Below are 13,815 nucleotides of genomic sequence, written 5' to 3'. Positions count from 1 at the left end.
TAAGTTTCAATGAGATCTCCTCTCATTCTTCTAAACTCCAGTGAGTACAAGCCCAATCGACCCAATCTCTCCTCATACGTCATTCCTGCCATCCCAGGTGTCAGCCTGGTGAATCTTCGCTGCACTCCCCCCATGGCAAGAACATTCGAAAGGGAGGTTGGAGATGGGGGCGGGAGTTTTCAAGGACGGAGGGGGGATCAAGGTTTGGTTTTTTTTTTGAGGAGAGGGGTGATGACGGCAGATTTGAGGGAGAGGGGAAACAGATTAATCACAGCCTGAGAGATTTTCAGAGGCACACAACCTGCGCCAGCCTCCTCCATCGAGACGGTTTCATACTTATCTCACCTCCTCTGTGTCCGAGGCTGCCTGCCGCTTTGGTCTCTGCGAGGAGGAGAAAGGAAGAGACAGATCGTTAACCTCCACCATCCCAGGCATTAAAAAAAAAGTCATTGCTCATTCATGGGACGTGGGCATCGCTGGCAAAGCTGGCATTTATTGCTCTTGTCCCCCTGAGAGGTTGGTGGGACTGATGGGTCTGCTTCTTGTAAGAGACCACCCAGTTGGGGAACAAAGGGACCTTGGAGTGCCGGTCCGCAGATCCCTGAAGGTAGCAGGCCAGGTAGATAAGGTGGTGAAGAAGGCAGACAGGATACTTTCCCTTATTAGACGAGGCATAGAATACAAGAGCAGGGAGGTTATGCTGGATCTGTATAAAACACTAGTTAGGCCGCGGCTAGAGTACGGCGTGCAGTTCTGGTCACCACATTACAGGAAGGATGTGATTGCACTGGAGAGGGTGCAGAGGAGATTTACGAGGATGTTCCCTGGGCTGGGGAATTTTAGCTACGAGGAAAGATTGGAGAGGCTGGGGTTGTTTTCTTTGGAACAGAGGAGGCTGAGGGGAGATTTAATCGAGGTGTATAAAATGATGAGGGGGCCCTGGATAGAGTGGATAGGAAGGACCTTTTCTCTGAGCAGAGAGGTCAACAGCCAGGGGAGCATAGATTTAGAGTAATTGGTAGGAGGTTTAGAGGGGATTTGAGGGGAAGTTTCTTCACCCAGAGGATGGTGGGGGTCTGGAACTCACTGCCTGAAAGGGTGGTCGAGGCAGAAACCCTCACATTTAAAAAGTGCTTGGATGTGCACTCTGTGGTAAACCACTGTTTGTATTCCACTGTGTACATGTCTGTACATGCCTCGGCTGACTCCTCCCACGAGTCCAGGTATAAAGGTGACTGCTCCACAGTCCCTCTGTATTCTGGACTGGTCGACCACTCGAGGCACACCTTCATTCTCTTGTTAATAAAAGCCTGTTAGTTACTCGCTTAACCTCAGTCTTTTGAGTAATTGATAGCGCATCACAGTCGAAGCACCATAACCGACAGGGCTACGGACCGAGAGCTGGACAGTGGGATTAGGGTTGGGATAGCTCTTTGTCGGCCGGCGCGGACACGACGGGCCGAATGGCCTCCTTCCGTGCTGTAAATTTCTATGATTGGGCACTTCGGAGGGTAGCTGAGAGTCAGCCACGTTGACTGGAGTCACATATCGGCCCAGGCCAGGTAAGGGCGGCATGTTTCCATCCCTAAAGGACATTAGCGAAGAATCGGTTTCACAGCCACGTCATTTTCCTCAGCAACCGTCTCCGGTTCCGACTTATTCCACGTGGATTCCAACTAAACTTCGTGTTTCGGATCCACCCAGGATTACAAGTATCTCCAAGATATTCATCGTTCCTCGAACTACTGCTCTCGCCGCATCTTGAGATCCACGCTATCAATTCAATTCAATTCAATTCAAATCGCTTTATTGGCATGACAAGGTACATCTTATGTTGCCAAAGCATCGGAAAACATTCATGTTTGTTCACAAAAATACAGATCTATCCATACAGTGTATAAACAGATATAACCCTGAGTGTATAAATATACTTTCATATAATTTATATATACTCTTTTCTTATATTTAGTGGTTGTCCCTCTGTTTATGGCAAGCTGTAACATAGTGTGCCGCTAGTGTTATACAATTTCTCTCTTCCCCTAGTAGGTATGGGAGTTTTTGGTCGTCATTCAAATTTCTGAATTCCGGGCATATTTTTGTAAATTTTGGGTAGAAATTCTCCCTTATGCCCTGATATTTTCTACAAGCTGTGAGGAAGTGCATCTCTGTCTCCACCATTCCCTGACTGCAGTGAGAGCATATCCTGTCCTCTCTTGGTAGCCGGGTCTGCCTGTGTCTACCTTTTTCGATCGCCAGGCTATCTTCACTAAGTCTGTACATTGTCAAGATTTTTCTCAGTTTGCTGTCCTTTACCATGGTCAGGTAATCAGCTATGTTGTATTGTCTGTTTAGGGCCAAGTAGCAATTGAGTTTGCTTTGGGTTTTTGTTGTTTCTGCCCAATATGTCAGATATTTTTTCCTTTTGCTCAGCGACGATTGTGTTGGGTCGAATTCTTGGTGTTACGCTGTCACTGTCCTGGGGCTGGTTATTGTTAGTAGTGTTAGTAGTTACTTCACTGAGTCCCAGGACTAGTTGATTGAGGGTATTCTTCTTTATGGTCATCTCTTGGCATTTCAGGGCGTCGTAGTGATAGCAGTGGGGGTTGCTCATTTCTAGGTGTTTCCAAAATTTGGTGGCTCTTTTTTGGATAGTGATTATTAATGGATATTGGCCTAGTTCTGCCCTGCATGCATTGTTTACTGTTTTCCTTTGAGTCCGGAGGATACTTTTACAGAATTCTGCATGTAGGATCTCAATTGGGTGTTTGTCCCATTTTGCAAATTCCCTCTTAATGTCTCTTTCATCCCCTCCCCCATTACCCAGCCCCCAAACTGCCCTTTTAATCTGTTTCATTTCCTGCCCTTTTTTTCTCAGTTCTGACTCAGTTCTGAAAACACCCCTATACCTCGCCCAGACTCACCTGACATGGAAACAGACACTCCTGATTCATCAGCATCAGCACCAGCCTCATCCACAGCTGAGAGCTGTACCTGTGCTGATAGCTCACCTGATGCACCTGTACCTGTACAGTCTCATTCCCCAAAGCAAAAGAGTCTGGAGAGACGTTACCCAGAGAGGCAGAGGAGGCCTCCCCAGAGACTTGACTTGTTAAAGGGCTGTTGACAAAATAAAATGTTATGTTGGAATTTGAATTTTGTTACATAGAAACATAGAAGATAGGAGCAGGAGTCGGCCATTCGGCCCTTCGAGCCTGCTCCGCCATTCAATGAGATCATGGCTGATCATCCAAATTCAGTACCCTGTCCCTGCCTTCTCCCCATATCCCTTGGTCCCTTTAGCCTCAAGAAATATATCCAACTCTTTCTTGAATATATTTAATGAACTGGCCTCCACCGCCCTCTGTGGCAGAGAATTCCATAGGTTCACCACTCTCTGGGTGAAGAAGTTCCTCCTCATTTCAGTCCTAAATGGCTTACCCCTTATCCTTAGACTGTGACCCCTGGTTCTGGACTCCCCGACCATCATAAACATCCTTCCTGCATCTAGTCTGTCCAGACCTGACAGAATTTTATAGGTTTCGATGAGATCCCCTCTCAATCTTCTAAACTCCAATGAGTATAAGCCCAATCGACACAATCTCTCCTCGTACGTCATTCCTGCCATCCCAGGTATCAGTCTGGTGAATCTTCGCTGCACTCCCTCCATGGCAAGAACGTCCTTCCTCAGATAAGGCGACCAAAACTGCACACAATACTCAAGGTGTGGTCTCACCAAGGCCCTGTACAACTGCAGCAAGACATCCTTGTTCCTGTCCTCGAACCCTCTCGCTACGAAGGCCAACATACCATTTGCCTTCTTAACCGCCTGCTGCACCTGCATGCTTACCTTCTGCGACTGGTGCACAATAACACCCAGGTCTCTTTGCACTTCCCCTTCTCCCAATCTATTGCCATTCAAATAATAATCTGCCTTCCTGTTTTTGCCACCAAAGTGGATAACCTCACATTTATCCACGTTATAGTGCATTTGCCATGTTTCTGCCCAATCACCCAACCTGTCCAAATCGTACTGGAGTTTCACGACATCCTCCTCACAGCTTACCCTCCCACCCAGCTTTGTGTACTTTTAAGAAAACAAAAAGGTTACTGTAAAGACAGGCTCTGTATGTTAATTATAGAAATTTTGCGTTAATATACTATTAAACTAAAGGGGGAGGAAGTGTAATGTATACAACATTGACGGGACTATTTTGTTTTGCGGATGTACATCCTTAGTTGCGAGCGTATATAACAGACGCGAATCGATTTGTACAGTCAGTGACGAAGTTCCAGTTACCCAGTAAAGATCACTTGAAGTTACTCTCAGTCTCTGCTGCTTTATTATTTTATGCAGTTGTGTAAAGCGGTACAAACACAACAGGTTTCGACCCGAAACGTTGACTGTTTCTCTCGCCACGGATGTCGCCTGGCCTGCTGAGTTTTTCCAGCGTTTTCTGTTGTCATTTTGGATTAGTGAACCTGTTGGGTTTCATAGAAACATAGAAACATAGAAGATAGGAGCAGGAGTAGGCCATTCGGCCCTTCGAGCCTGCTCCGCCATTCAACGAGATCATGGCTGATCATCCAAACCCTAGCACCCGGTCCCTACACCGACAGCCATCCCACCCAAGCCCTATCCCCGTAACCCCACGTATTTAATCTCCCTAACACGAAGGGCCAATTTTATCATGGCCAATCAACCTAACCCGCACATCTTTGGACTGTGGGAGGAAACCGGAGCACCCGGAGAAAACCCACACAAACACGGGGAGAATGTGCAAACTCCACACAGACAGTCACCCGAGGCCGGATTCGAACCCGGGTCCCTGGCGCTATGAGGCAACAGTGCTAACCACTATGCCACCGTGTTGATCAATACTGCCACCCCCTTCCTTTTTTTCCTTCCCTATCTTTCCTCAATACCTTGGAGCCAGGTCTATTCGTTTATGGGATGTGGGCGTCGCTGGCAAGGCCAGCATTTATTGCCCATCCCAAATTGCCCCTTGAGAAGGTGGTGGTGAGCCACCTTCTTGAACCGCTGCAGTCCGTGTGGTGAAGGTGCTCCCACAGTGCTGTTAGGGAGGGAGTTCCAGGATTTTGACCCAGCGGTGATGAAGGATCGGCGATGTGTGCTGAGCCCCCTCCTCTACTCCCTCTTCACCCACGACTGTGTGGCTGTTCATGGTTCCAACACCATCATCAAGTTTGCGGATGACACCACGGTAGTAGGCCAGATCACCAACAACGATGAGTCAGCCTACAGGGAGGAGGTCCAGCATCTCGTGAAGTGGTGCGCCGACAACAACCTGGCCCTTAACATCAAGAAAACCAAAGAAATCATTGTGGACTTCAGGAAGTCCAAAGGCGGAAGTCACACCCCAATCCACATCAATGGGGCTGTGGTGGAAAGGGTGGACAGCTTTAAGTTCCTCGGAGTCCACATCACGGAAGACCTCTCCTGGTCCCTCAACACCTCCTCTCTGGTGAAGAAGGCCCAGCAGCGCCTATATTTCCTAAGGAGGCTGAAGGGATGTAACCTGTCACCCCTGATCCTCTCTAACTTTTACCGCTGCACAATAGAGAGCATCCTGACAAACTGTATCACAGTATGGTATGGCAGCTGTAGCTACTATGACCGGAAAGCCCTGCAGCGGGTAGTCAAAACTGCCCAACACATTACCGGCACCCGGCTACCGACCATAGAGCACATATACCAGAAACGCTGCCTACGGAGGTCACGGTCCATCATCAAAGACCCTACCCACCCCAGCCACAGTCTGTTCGCCCTCCTGCCATCTGGGAGACGCTACAGATGCATTCGCACCCATACGACCAGATTTAGGAACAGCTTCTTTCCCAGGGCTGTCATCCTACTGAACTCCACAAATAAACTCTAAAGCCTGCACATCTGCCAATGCACTTTATTATGGTTATGTTTATGTTAATGTATTACAAGCCAAATGTATGTTGAATGTTTAAATGTCTTAATCCAAATGTACACTCTTGGGAGCCGCAAGCCTACATTTCATTGTACTGCACTTGTGCACTAACAATGACAATAAAAGTTGATTTGATTTGATTTGATTTGATATACTTCCAAGTCAGGATGGTTTGTGTGACTTGGAGGGGAACTTGGAGGTGGTGGTGTTCCCCTGCGCCTGCTGCCTTTGTTCTTCTAGGTGGAAGAGGTCGCGGATTTGGGAGGTGCTGCCGAAGAAGCCTTGGCGAGTTGCTGCCGTGCATCTTGTAGATGGTCCACACTGCAGCCACGGTGCGCCGGTGGTGGAGGGAGTGAATGTTTAAGGTGGTGGATGGGGTGCCAATCAAGCGGGCTGCTTTGTCCTGGATGGTGTCGAGCTACTTGAGTGTTGTCGGAGCTGCAACTCATCCAGGCAAGTGGAGAGTATTCCATCACACTCCTGACTTGTGCCTCATAGATGGTGGAAAGGCTTTGGGGAGTCAGGAGGTGAGACACTCGCCGCAGAATACCCAGCCTCTGACCTGCTCTTGTTGCCACAGTATTTATGTGGCTGGTCCAGTTAAGTTTCTGGTCAATGGTGACCCCCCAGGATGTTGATGGCGGGGGAATTCGGCGATGGTAATGCCGTTGAATGTCATGGGGCGGTGGTTAGACTCTCGCTTGTTGCAGATAGTCATTGCCTGGCTCTTGTGTGACGCGAATGTTACCTGCCACTTATCAGCCCAAAAATTCCCAATCCTCCCCTTCTTTGAACCAGGTCGCTGTTAGTGCCGTTATATCATAGTCCCATGTGAAGGTGAGTGATGGGTGCAAGTGTGGAGAGGTGAGTATCTGAGGTAAGTGCAAAGTGGGAGTAAAAGTGCACTTGCCTTTGTTTCTTCCTGCAGGCTTCAGTCGGTGGGTATGCGGAGAGTCTCTGACCTCCGTGTTGCAGGTGACAGACGGCCGTTGCATTCTCAGATGCAACAACCATCTCATTTCTGTAAAAGAAAGAAGTTTGATGAGGCCTTGAATTCAAGACCTCATCAAACTACAGAGAATGTCAGTGTTTTGACAGCTTCACAGAGCTCTCAAACGATGACAATTCATCTGTCAAAAATTTTTGACAGATGAAACGTCGCACGTTGACGGTCTCTGCAACCGGCTTTCCCTTAATTGGCCTGCAGAGCCTGCCGGGCGGGCTTAACAAGGTCAATCAAGGGAAAATAGCGTGGGTTGGCCACAAATCGATGGAGGCGGGACATCGACCCGCCAAGCAGCAGTCCTGCCTCCAACGCACCCCCATTGGCAAAATCACCCCCTTGTTTCTTCTCTCTTTCATCCTGGTGCCCATCCCTCCTGCCAAATTAGTTTAATCCCTCTCCCCGCCCCCATTGCCACCGCACCTTGAGTATTGTGTGCAGTTTTGGTCGCCTTACCTGAGGAAGGATGTTCTTGCCATGGAGGGAGTGCAGCGAAGATTCACCAGACTGATACCTGGGATGGCAGGAATGACGTATGAGGAGAGATTGGGTCGATTGGGCTTATACTCGCTGGAGTTTAGAAGATTGAGAGGGGATCTCATTGAAACTTATAAAATTCTGTCAGGTCTGGACAGACTAGATGCAGGAAGGATGTTTCTGATGGCGGGGGAGTCCAGAACCAGGGGTCACAGTCTAAGGATAAGGGGTAAGCCATTTAGGACTGAAATGAGGAAGAATTTCTTCACCCAGAGAGTGGTGAATCTGTGGAATTCTCTGCCACAGAGGGCGGTGGAGGCCAGTTCATTAAATATATTCAAAAAAGATTTGGATATATTTCTTAAGGCTAAAGGGATCAAGGGATATGGGGAGAAGGCAGGGACCGGGTACTGAATTTGGATGATCAGCCATGATCTCATTGAATGGCGGAGCAGGCTCGAAGGGCCGAATGGCCTACTCCTGCTCCTATCTTCTATGTTTCTAGGACGTTGTTCCCAGCTCTGTTGAGGTGCAACTTGTCCACCTTGAGCAGGTCCCCCCTGCCCCAGAACTGGTCCGAAAGCCTCAGGAAGCTGAAGCTCTCCCTCCTGCGCCAGTTCTCCAGCCTCCTGTTCTATCCACCTATTCCTCTGTTCACCAGCACGTGGCACTGGGAGTAATCCTGAGATTACTACCTTTGAGGTCCTGCTTTTTAACCTCCTCCCCAGCTCCTGGATCTCTGACTGCAAGACCTCAACCCTTTTCCTCCCTGCATCATTGGATCCCACGTGGACCACGGCTTCTGCCTGTCCTAACTCGCACCAAGTCCCGTTCGCCCATCACCCCCTGTGCTCGCTGACCTACATTGGCTCCCGGTTAAGCAGCACCCCGATTTCCAAATTCTCATCCTTGTTTTCAAATCCCTCCATGGCCTCGCCCCCTTCCTATCTCTGCAATCTCCTTCAGCCCCACAACCCCCTCCGAGGTATTTGCGCTCCTCTAATTCTGCCCTCTTGAACATCCCTGATTATAATCGCTCCTCCTTCTGTCCTGGGCCCCAAGCTCTGGAATTCCCTGCCTAAACCTCTCCGCCTCGCTCTCTCCTCCTTTAAGACGCTCCTTAAAACCGACCTCTCTGACCCAGCTTTTGGTCACCTGCCCGAATTTCTCAGGTGGCTCGGTGTCAAATTTTTTGTCTTAAAATGCTCCTGTGCCACACCTTGGGACGTTTTACTACGTTAAAGGCGCTATATAAATACAAGTTGTTATAAATCTCATCATCATCAGGAAACTACTCATGAAATAACGCTGGACGGCCAGCTGGTGGCGCCGTCCAAGGAGTATAAATACTCAGGCGTAGACCCCAGCTTGCCAGGGACATTTTGTAAGACAAGGAACTAGTGAAGTACAACTAGACCTCCATGTTCTGAAACAAGTTGATTAAAGCCTTGCTTTATACTCAAACCAGGTGCGTAGTGAGTTTTGTTACGTCACAAGTTGTTGTTCCCCTTCCCCTCTCCAAACGTTCTGCACCCTCTCAGTGATGTCCTTTACCCTGGGGCCAGGGAGGCAACACACCTTGTGGGACTTGTTATGTTCATTAATAACTAGACATTCTTATTATGAACACAGCTAGCTTCTAGCTAGTCATTTATTCAGTACACGTTCTCTAGGTACAGTATCTGTAGAGATGCAGCATGTGTGCTCCTGTGTGCAGGCTGCCATCTTGACTGTTGCCTTGTGGGTAGCCTAGTGCCTCATGGGTAATGTAGTCTTAATATATATACAGCTGGGTAGTGTAGTCTTATACATACAGCTATATACAGCTCTACAGCTCCACCTAGTGTCCACTATAGAATGACGTTATTGATCGTTACAGGACTCACATCGACGGTTGCTGCAACACCCATCTATCCCCCTGACTAGCGAATCCCCTGTGACCACCCCATTTCTACACTTTGCTGTGTCCCCCGTGTCCCCCGCCCTGTGCAGTCACCTGCCCCCACAGTGCCGTGGTCCTTTTTTAAATATTTGTTTTTATGGGATGTGGGCGTCGCTGGCAAGGCCGGCATTTATTGCCCATCCCTAATCGCCCCTTGAGAAGGTGGTGGTGAGCCGCCTTCTTGAACCGCTGCAGTCCGTGTGGTGAAGGTGCTCCCACAGCGCTGTTAGGGAGGGAGTTCCAGGATTTTGACCCAGCGACGATGAAGGAACGGCCGATATATTTCCAAGTCAGGATGGTGTGTGTGACTTGGAGGGGAACTTGGAGGTGGTGGTGTTCCCGTGCGCCTGCTGCCCTTGTCCTTCTAGGTGGTAGAGATCGCGGGTTTGGGAGGTGCTGCTGAAGAAGCCTTGGCGAGTTGCTGGAGTGCATCTTGTAGATGGTCCACACTGCAGCCACGGTGCGCCGGTGGTGGAGGGAGTGAATGTTTAAGGTGGTGGATGGGGTGCCGATCAAGCGGGCTGCTTTGTCCTGGATGGTGTCGAGCTTCTTGAATGTTGTTGGAGCTGCAACTCATCCAGGCAAGTGGAGAGTATTCCATCACACTCCTGACTTGTGCCTTGTAGATGGTGGAAAGGCTTTGGGGAGTCAGGAGGTGAGACACTCGCCTCAGAATACCCAGCCTCTGACCTGCTGAGTCGTTGAGTATATTCTAGACTGAGATCGATAGATTTTTGGACTCTAGGGGGATTGAGGGATATGGAGATCGGGCGGGGAAGTGGGGTTGAGGTGGATGATCAGCCATGATTGGCGTAAGGAAACTACTAGGCACTCGGTCTAAGCGTTAAACAAAGTTTTAATCAACTGTTTTTCAACATGGAGGTCCAGTTGTGTCCTTCACTAGTTCCTGTTAAACAATGTCCTGAGCAAGCTGGGCCCATGCCCGAGTATTTATACTCTCCCTGGACAGTGCCACCAGCAGGCCGCCCAGTATTATTTCATAAGTCATTTCCACATGAACAACAAGATTTCATGTCAATGGTCTTATCGAATGGCGGAGCAGGCTTGAGGGGCCGTATGGCCGACTCCTGCTCTTACAGGAAACTCTTTTTTATCCGGCACCGACGGGACCGGCGTGGTGCCGGTTTATCAAAAAGTCCGGATTACAGAGAGGTACAGTTAAAAGGTACGAGGGCCCCGTACTCAGCAACAAATCCAGGCTTCCCTGTTGCTTAGCAACAGCTGCAGGAACCCCGGCCACAGTCCAAGCATCCCTGTTGCTTAGCAACAAGTGCAGGAACCCCGATTACACGGCCACAATTCCAGGAACGACCACTAATATGAAGTAAAACTTACCTGAACCTACTCCTGAATTTTGCCGCTTAACAGAGATTTCTGGTAAATCGAGAGTTTCCTGTAATTTCTCACGGTCTTATGACATTAGTGAACCAGAGGGGGTTTTTATGACAATCCGCTAGTTTCACGGTCACCATTACCGACGCCAACTTTTAAAATTCCAGATTTATTTAATTAACTGAATTTAAAACACCCCAATTGCCGTGGTGGGATTTGAACTTGCGTCTCTGAATCTTTAAGTTCACGACCTCTGGATTTACTAGCCCAGTAACATAACCACTAGGCCACCGTCCCTGTAGAAACCCCAAGCTCGAGTTCGAGCCACTCCCTGCACACGTGGTTGTCCAGGACACAGGAAGCGCCCTGGAGATTCCCACAGGGCACAGGAATTGCAGCTGTCCCGTCATTTTGCTTAAAAACATCCCTTTAGATCTCATTAATTACTCCATATATTATTTATATATATTTACTGTTGTCCCCCTCCCCCCCTGGTTTGAAGCACTTGGCACCTCCTTCCTCTCTAGGAACAGCAGGAGCCCATTCAGCCCCTCGAGCCTGTTCCACCATTTAATGGCTGGTCTGTGACTGACACTTAGCACCTCCAGCCCCCTCTACACCGCATTCCCACTCTCACCAAATTCACATTGCCCCCTCTTGTGTAGCAAAGCCTTTCCACCATCTAACAAGGCACAAGTCAGGAGTGTGATGGAATACTCTCCACTTGCCTGGATGAGTTGCAGCTCCAACAACACTCGAGAAGCTCGACACCATCCAGGACAAAGCAGCCCGCTTGATCGGCCCCCCATCCACCACCTTAAACATTCACTCCCTCCAGCACCGGCGCACCGTGGCTGCAGTGTGGACCATCTACAAGATGCACTGCAGCAACTCGCCAAGGCTTCTTCGGCAGCACCTCTCAAACCCGCGACCTCTTCCACCTAGAAGGACAAGGGCAGCAGGCGCACGGGAACACCACCACCTCCAGGTTCCTCTCCAAGTCACACACACCATCCTGACTTGGAAATATCTCGGCCGTTCCTTCATCGTCGCTGGGTCAAAATCCCCGAACTCCCTCCCTAACAGCGCTGTGGGAGCACCTTCACCACACGGACTGCAGCGGTTCAAGAAGGTGGCTCACCACCACCTTCTCAAGGGGCGATTAGGGATGGGCAATAAATGCTGGGCCTTGCCAGCGACGCCCACATCCCGTGAACGAATCAAAAGAGAACGACACTCCCAGCAGCGCGCACGCACAGCTCATTACATTCCATGCAAACCGCAGCAAGAAATGCCTTTCGGCATTCGACGCACTCACCGGCTGGCGAGGCACCTCCGAGGAGAACCGCTCAGCGTCCCCCGCCCGGGGAATCGAGCAAACGGCGATTAGGATTCCTGCGGCGATGAAGCGAAGCATCGTGGCCCTCCCGGCAGCCGTGCGCTCCGAGGAAATGTTCCCTCCGGCTCGTGCTCAAGAGGCCGTGCTCTCAAGAGAACTGGGGATGAAGTAAGTAAATGCTTTCAGCTTGGTCAGGGCGAGAGATACTTTGGAACACTCTCCGTCGCTGGAGCAGGGTGCGCCTGAAGGGGGAACTAACCTAAGCTCATCTCTTGCAGTGCACGGTATCAATTTGCTCCTGGGGGGGGGGACTAGAATATCGGTTTATCGTTTCCCCCGCCTGCCCCTCTTTTCCCAGCCTGTTGCTTTCTCTTGTTGCTAATTCTCTATTGATTCGCACGTCCGGTGAAGGGGAGGGCCTGGGGGACTGGAGGTCAGGGGAAAAGAGCTTCGGCAAACAGCACTTTGCCCCCGGTTTGTAAACAGGCCCCAGCTGCAATATAATCTGCATCTAGCTGGTGGCGCGAGGGCAGTAGTTATGTGTTTGATCACTTCTGATACTCTTTGTTTTTTCTTTTAATTACAAGCTGAAAGAAGCAAAGAGAGAGGGAAAGAGAGATAGTTAGAGAGGGAGAAAGTGAGAGAAAGAAAGACTTGCATTTATATAGCACCTTTCACGACCACCGGACGTCCCAAAGCGCTTCACAGCCAAGGAAGTACTATTGAAGTGGGGTCACTGTTGTAATGTGGGAAACGCAGCAGCCAATTAGCGCACAGCAAGCTCCCACAAACAGCAATGTGATAATGAGCAGATCATCTGTTTTTTGTTACGTTGGTTGAAGGATGAATATTAGCTCCCCGACTCTTCTTCGACATAGTGCCATGGGATCTTTTACGTCGACCTGAGAGGGCAGTCAGGGCCTCGGTTTAATGTCTCACCCGAAAGACGGCACCTCCGACAGTGCGGCACTCCCTCAGTACCGCCCCTCCGACAGTGCGGCGCTCCCTCAGTACTGCCCCTCCGACAGTGCGGCGTTCCCTCAGTACCGCCCCTCCGACAGTGCGGCGTTCCCTCAGTACCGCCCCTCCGACAGTGCGGCGCTCCCTCAGTACCGCCCCTCCGACAGTGCGGCGCACCCTCAGTACCACCCCTCCGACAGTGTAATACTCCCTCAGTACCACCCCTCCGACAGTGCGGCGCTCCCTCAGTACCGCCCCTCCGACAGTGCGGGGCTCCCTCAGTACCGCCCCTCCGACAGTGCGGCACTCCCTCAGTACTGCCCCTCCGACAGTGCGGCGCTCCCTCAGTACCGCCCCTCCGACAGTGCGGCGCTCCCTCAGTACTGCCCCTCCGACAGTGCGGCGCTCCCTCAGTACCGCCCCTCCGACAGTGCGGCGCTCCCTCAGTACCGCCCCTCCGACAGTGCGGTGCTCCCTCAGTACCGCCCCTCCGACAGTGCGGTGCTCCCTCAGTACCACCCCTCTGACACTGTAATACTCCCTCAGTACCGCCCCTCCGACAGTGCGGGGCTCCCTTAGTACCGCCCCTCCGACAGTGCGGCGCTCCCTCAGTACCGCCCCTCCGACAGTGCGGCGTTCCCTCAGTACCGCCCCTCCGACAGTGCGGCGTTCCCTCAGTACCGCCCCTCCGACAGTGTAATACTCCCTCAGTACCGCCCCTCCGACAGTGCGGTGCTCCCTCAGTACCGCCCCTCCGACAGTGTAATACTCCCTCAGTACCGCCCCTCCGACAGTGCGGTGC

At 50.7% G+C, this 13,815-nt stretch overlaps 1 protein-coding gene across 1 annotated transcript in view; it reads right to left on the bottom strand.

Moving 5' to 3' along the window:
• Positions 1-12,467, bottom strand: part of LOC147086826 (inter-alpha-trypsin inhibitor heavy chain H6-like) — a 167,888-nt gene extending 155,421 nt beyond the window's left edge. The window contains exons 1-2 of the mRNA XM_085979009.1: positions 12,033-12,467; positions 346-381 (exon numbers count right to left, since the gene is read on the bottom strand). Coding sequence (XP_085835135.1) covers positions 346-381; positions 12,033-12,131 — 135 coding nt within the window. The 5' untranslated portion in view covers positions 12,132-12,467. The remainder of the gene's footprint in view (positions 1-345; positions 382-12,032) is intronic.
• Between the last annotated feature and the right edge of the window lie 1,348 nt (positions 12,468-13,815).

The sequence above is a fragment of the Somniosus microcephalus genome, unplaced genomic scaffold (genome assembly GCF_052327205.1).
Source record: "Somniosus microcephalus isolate GS21.2 unplaced genomic scaffold, FLI_Smic_1.0 unresolved_chr7, whole genome shotgun sequence".
NCBI classification, from domain to species: Eukaryota; Metazoa; Chordata; class Chondrichthyes; order Squaliformes; family Somniosidae; genus Somniosus; species Somniosus microcephalus.
This window is presented reverse-complemented; position numbering and strand designations above follow the sequence as displayed.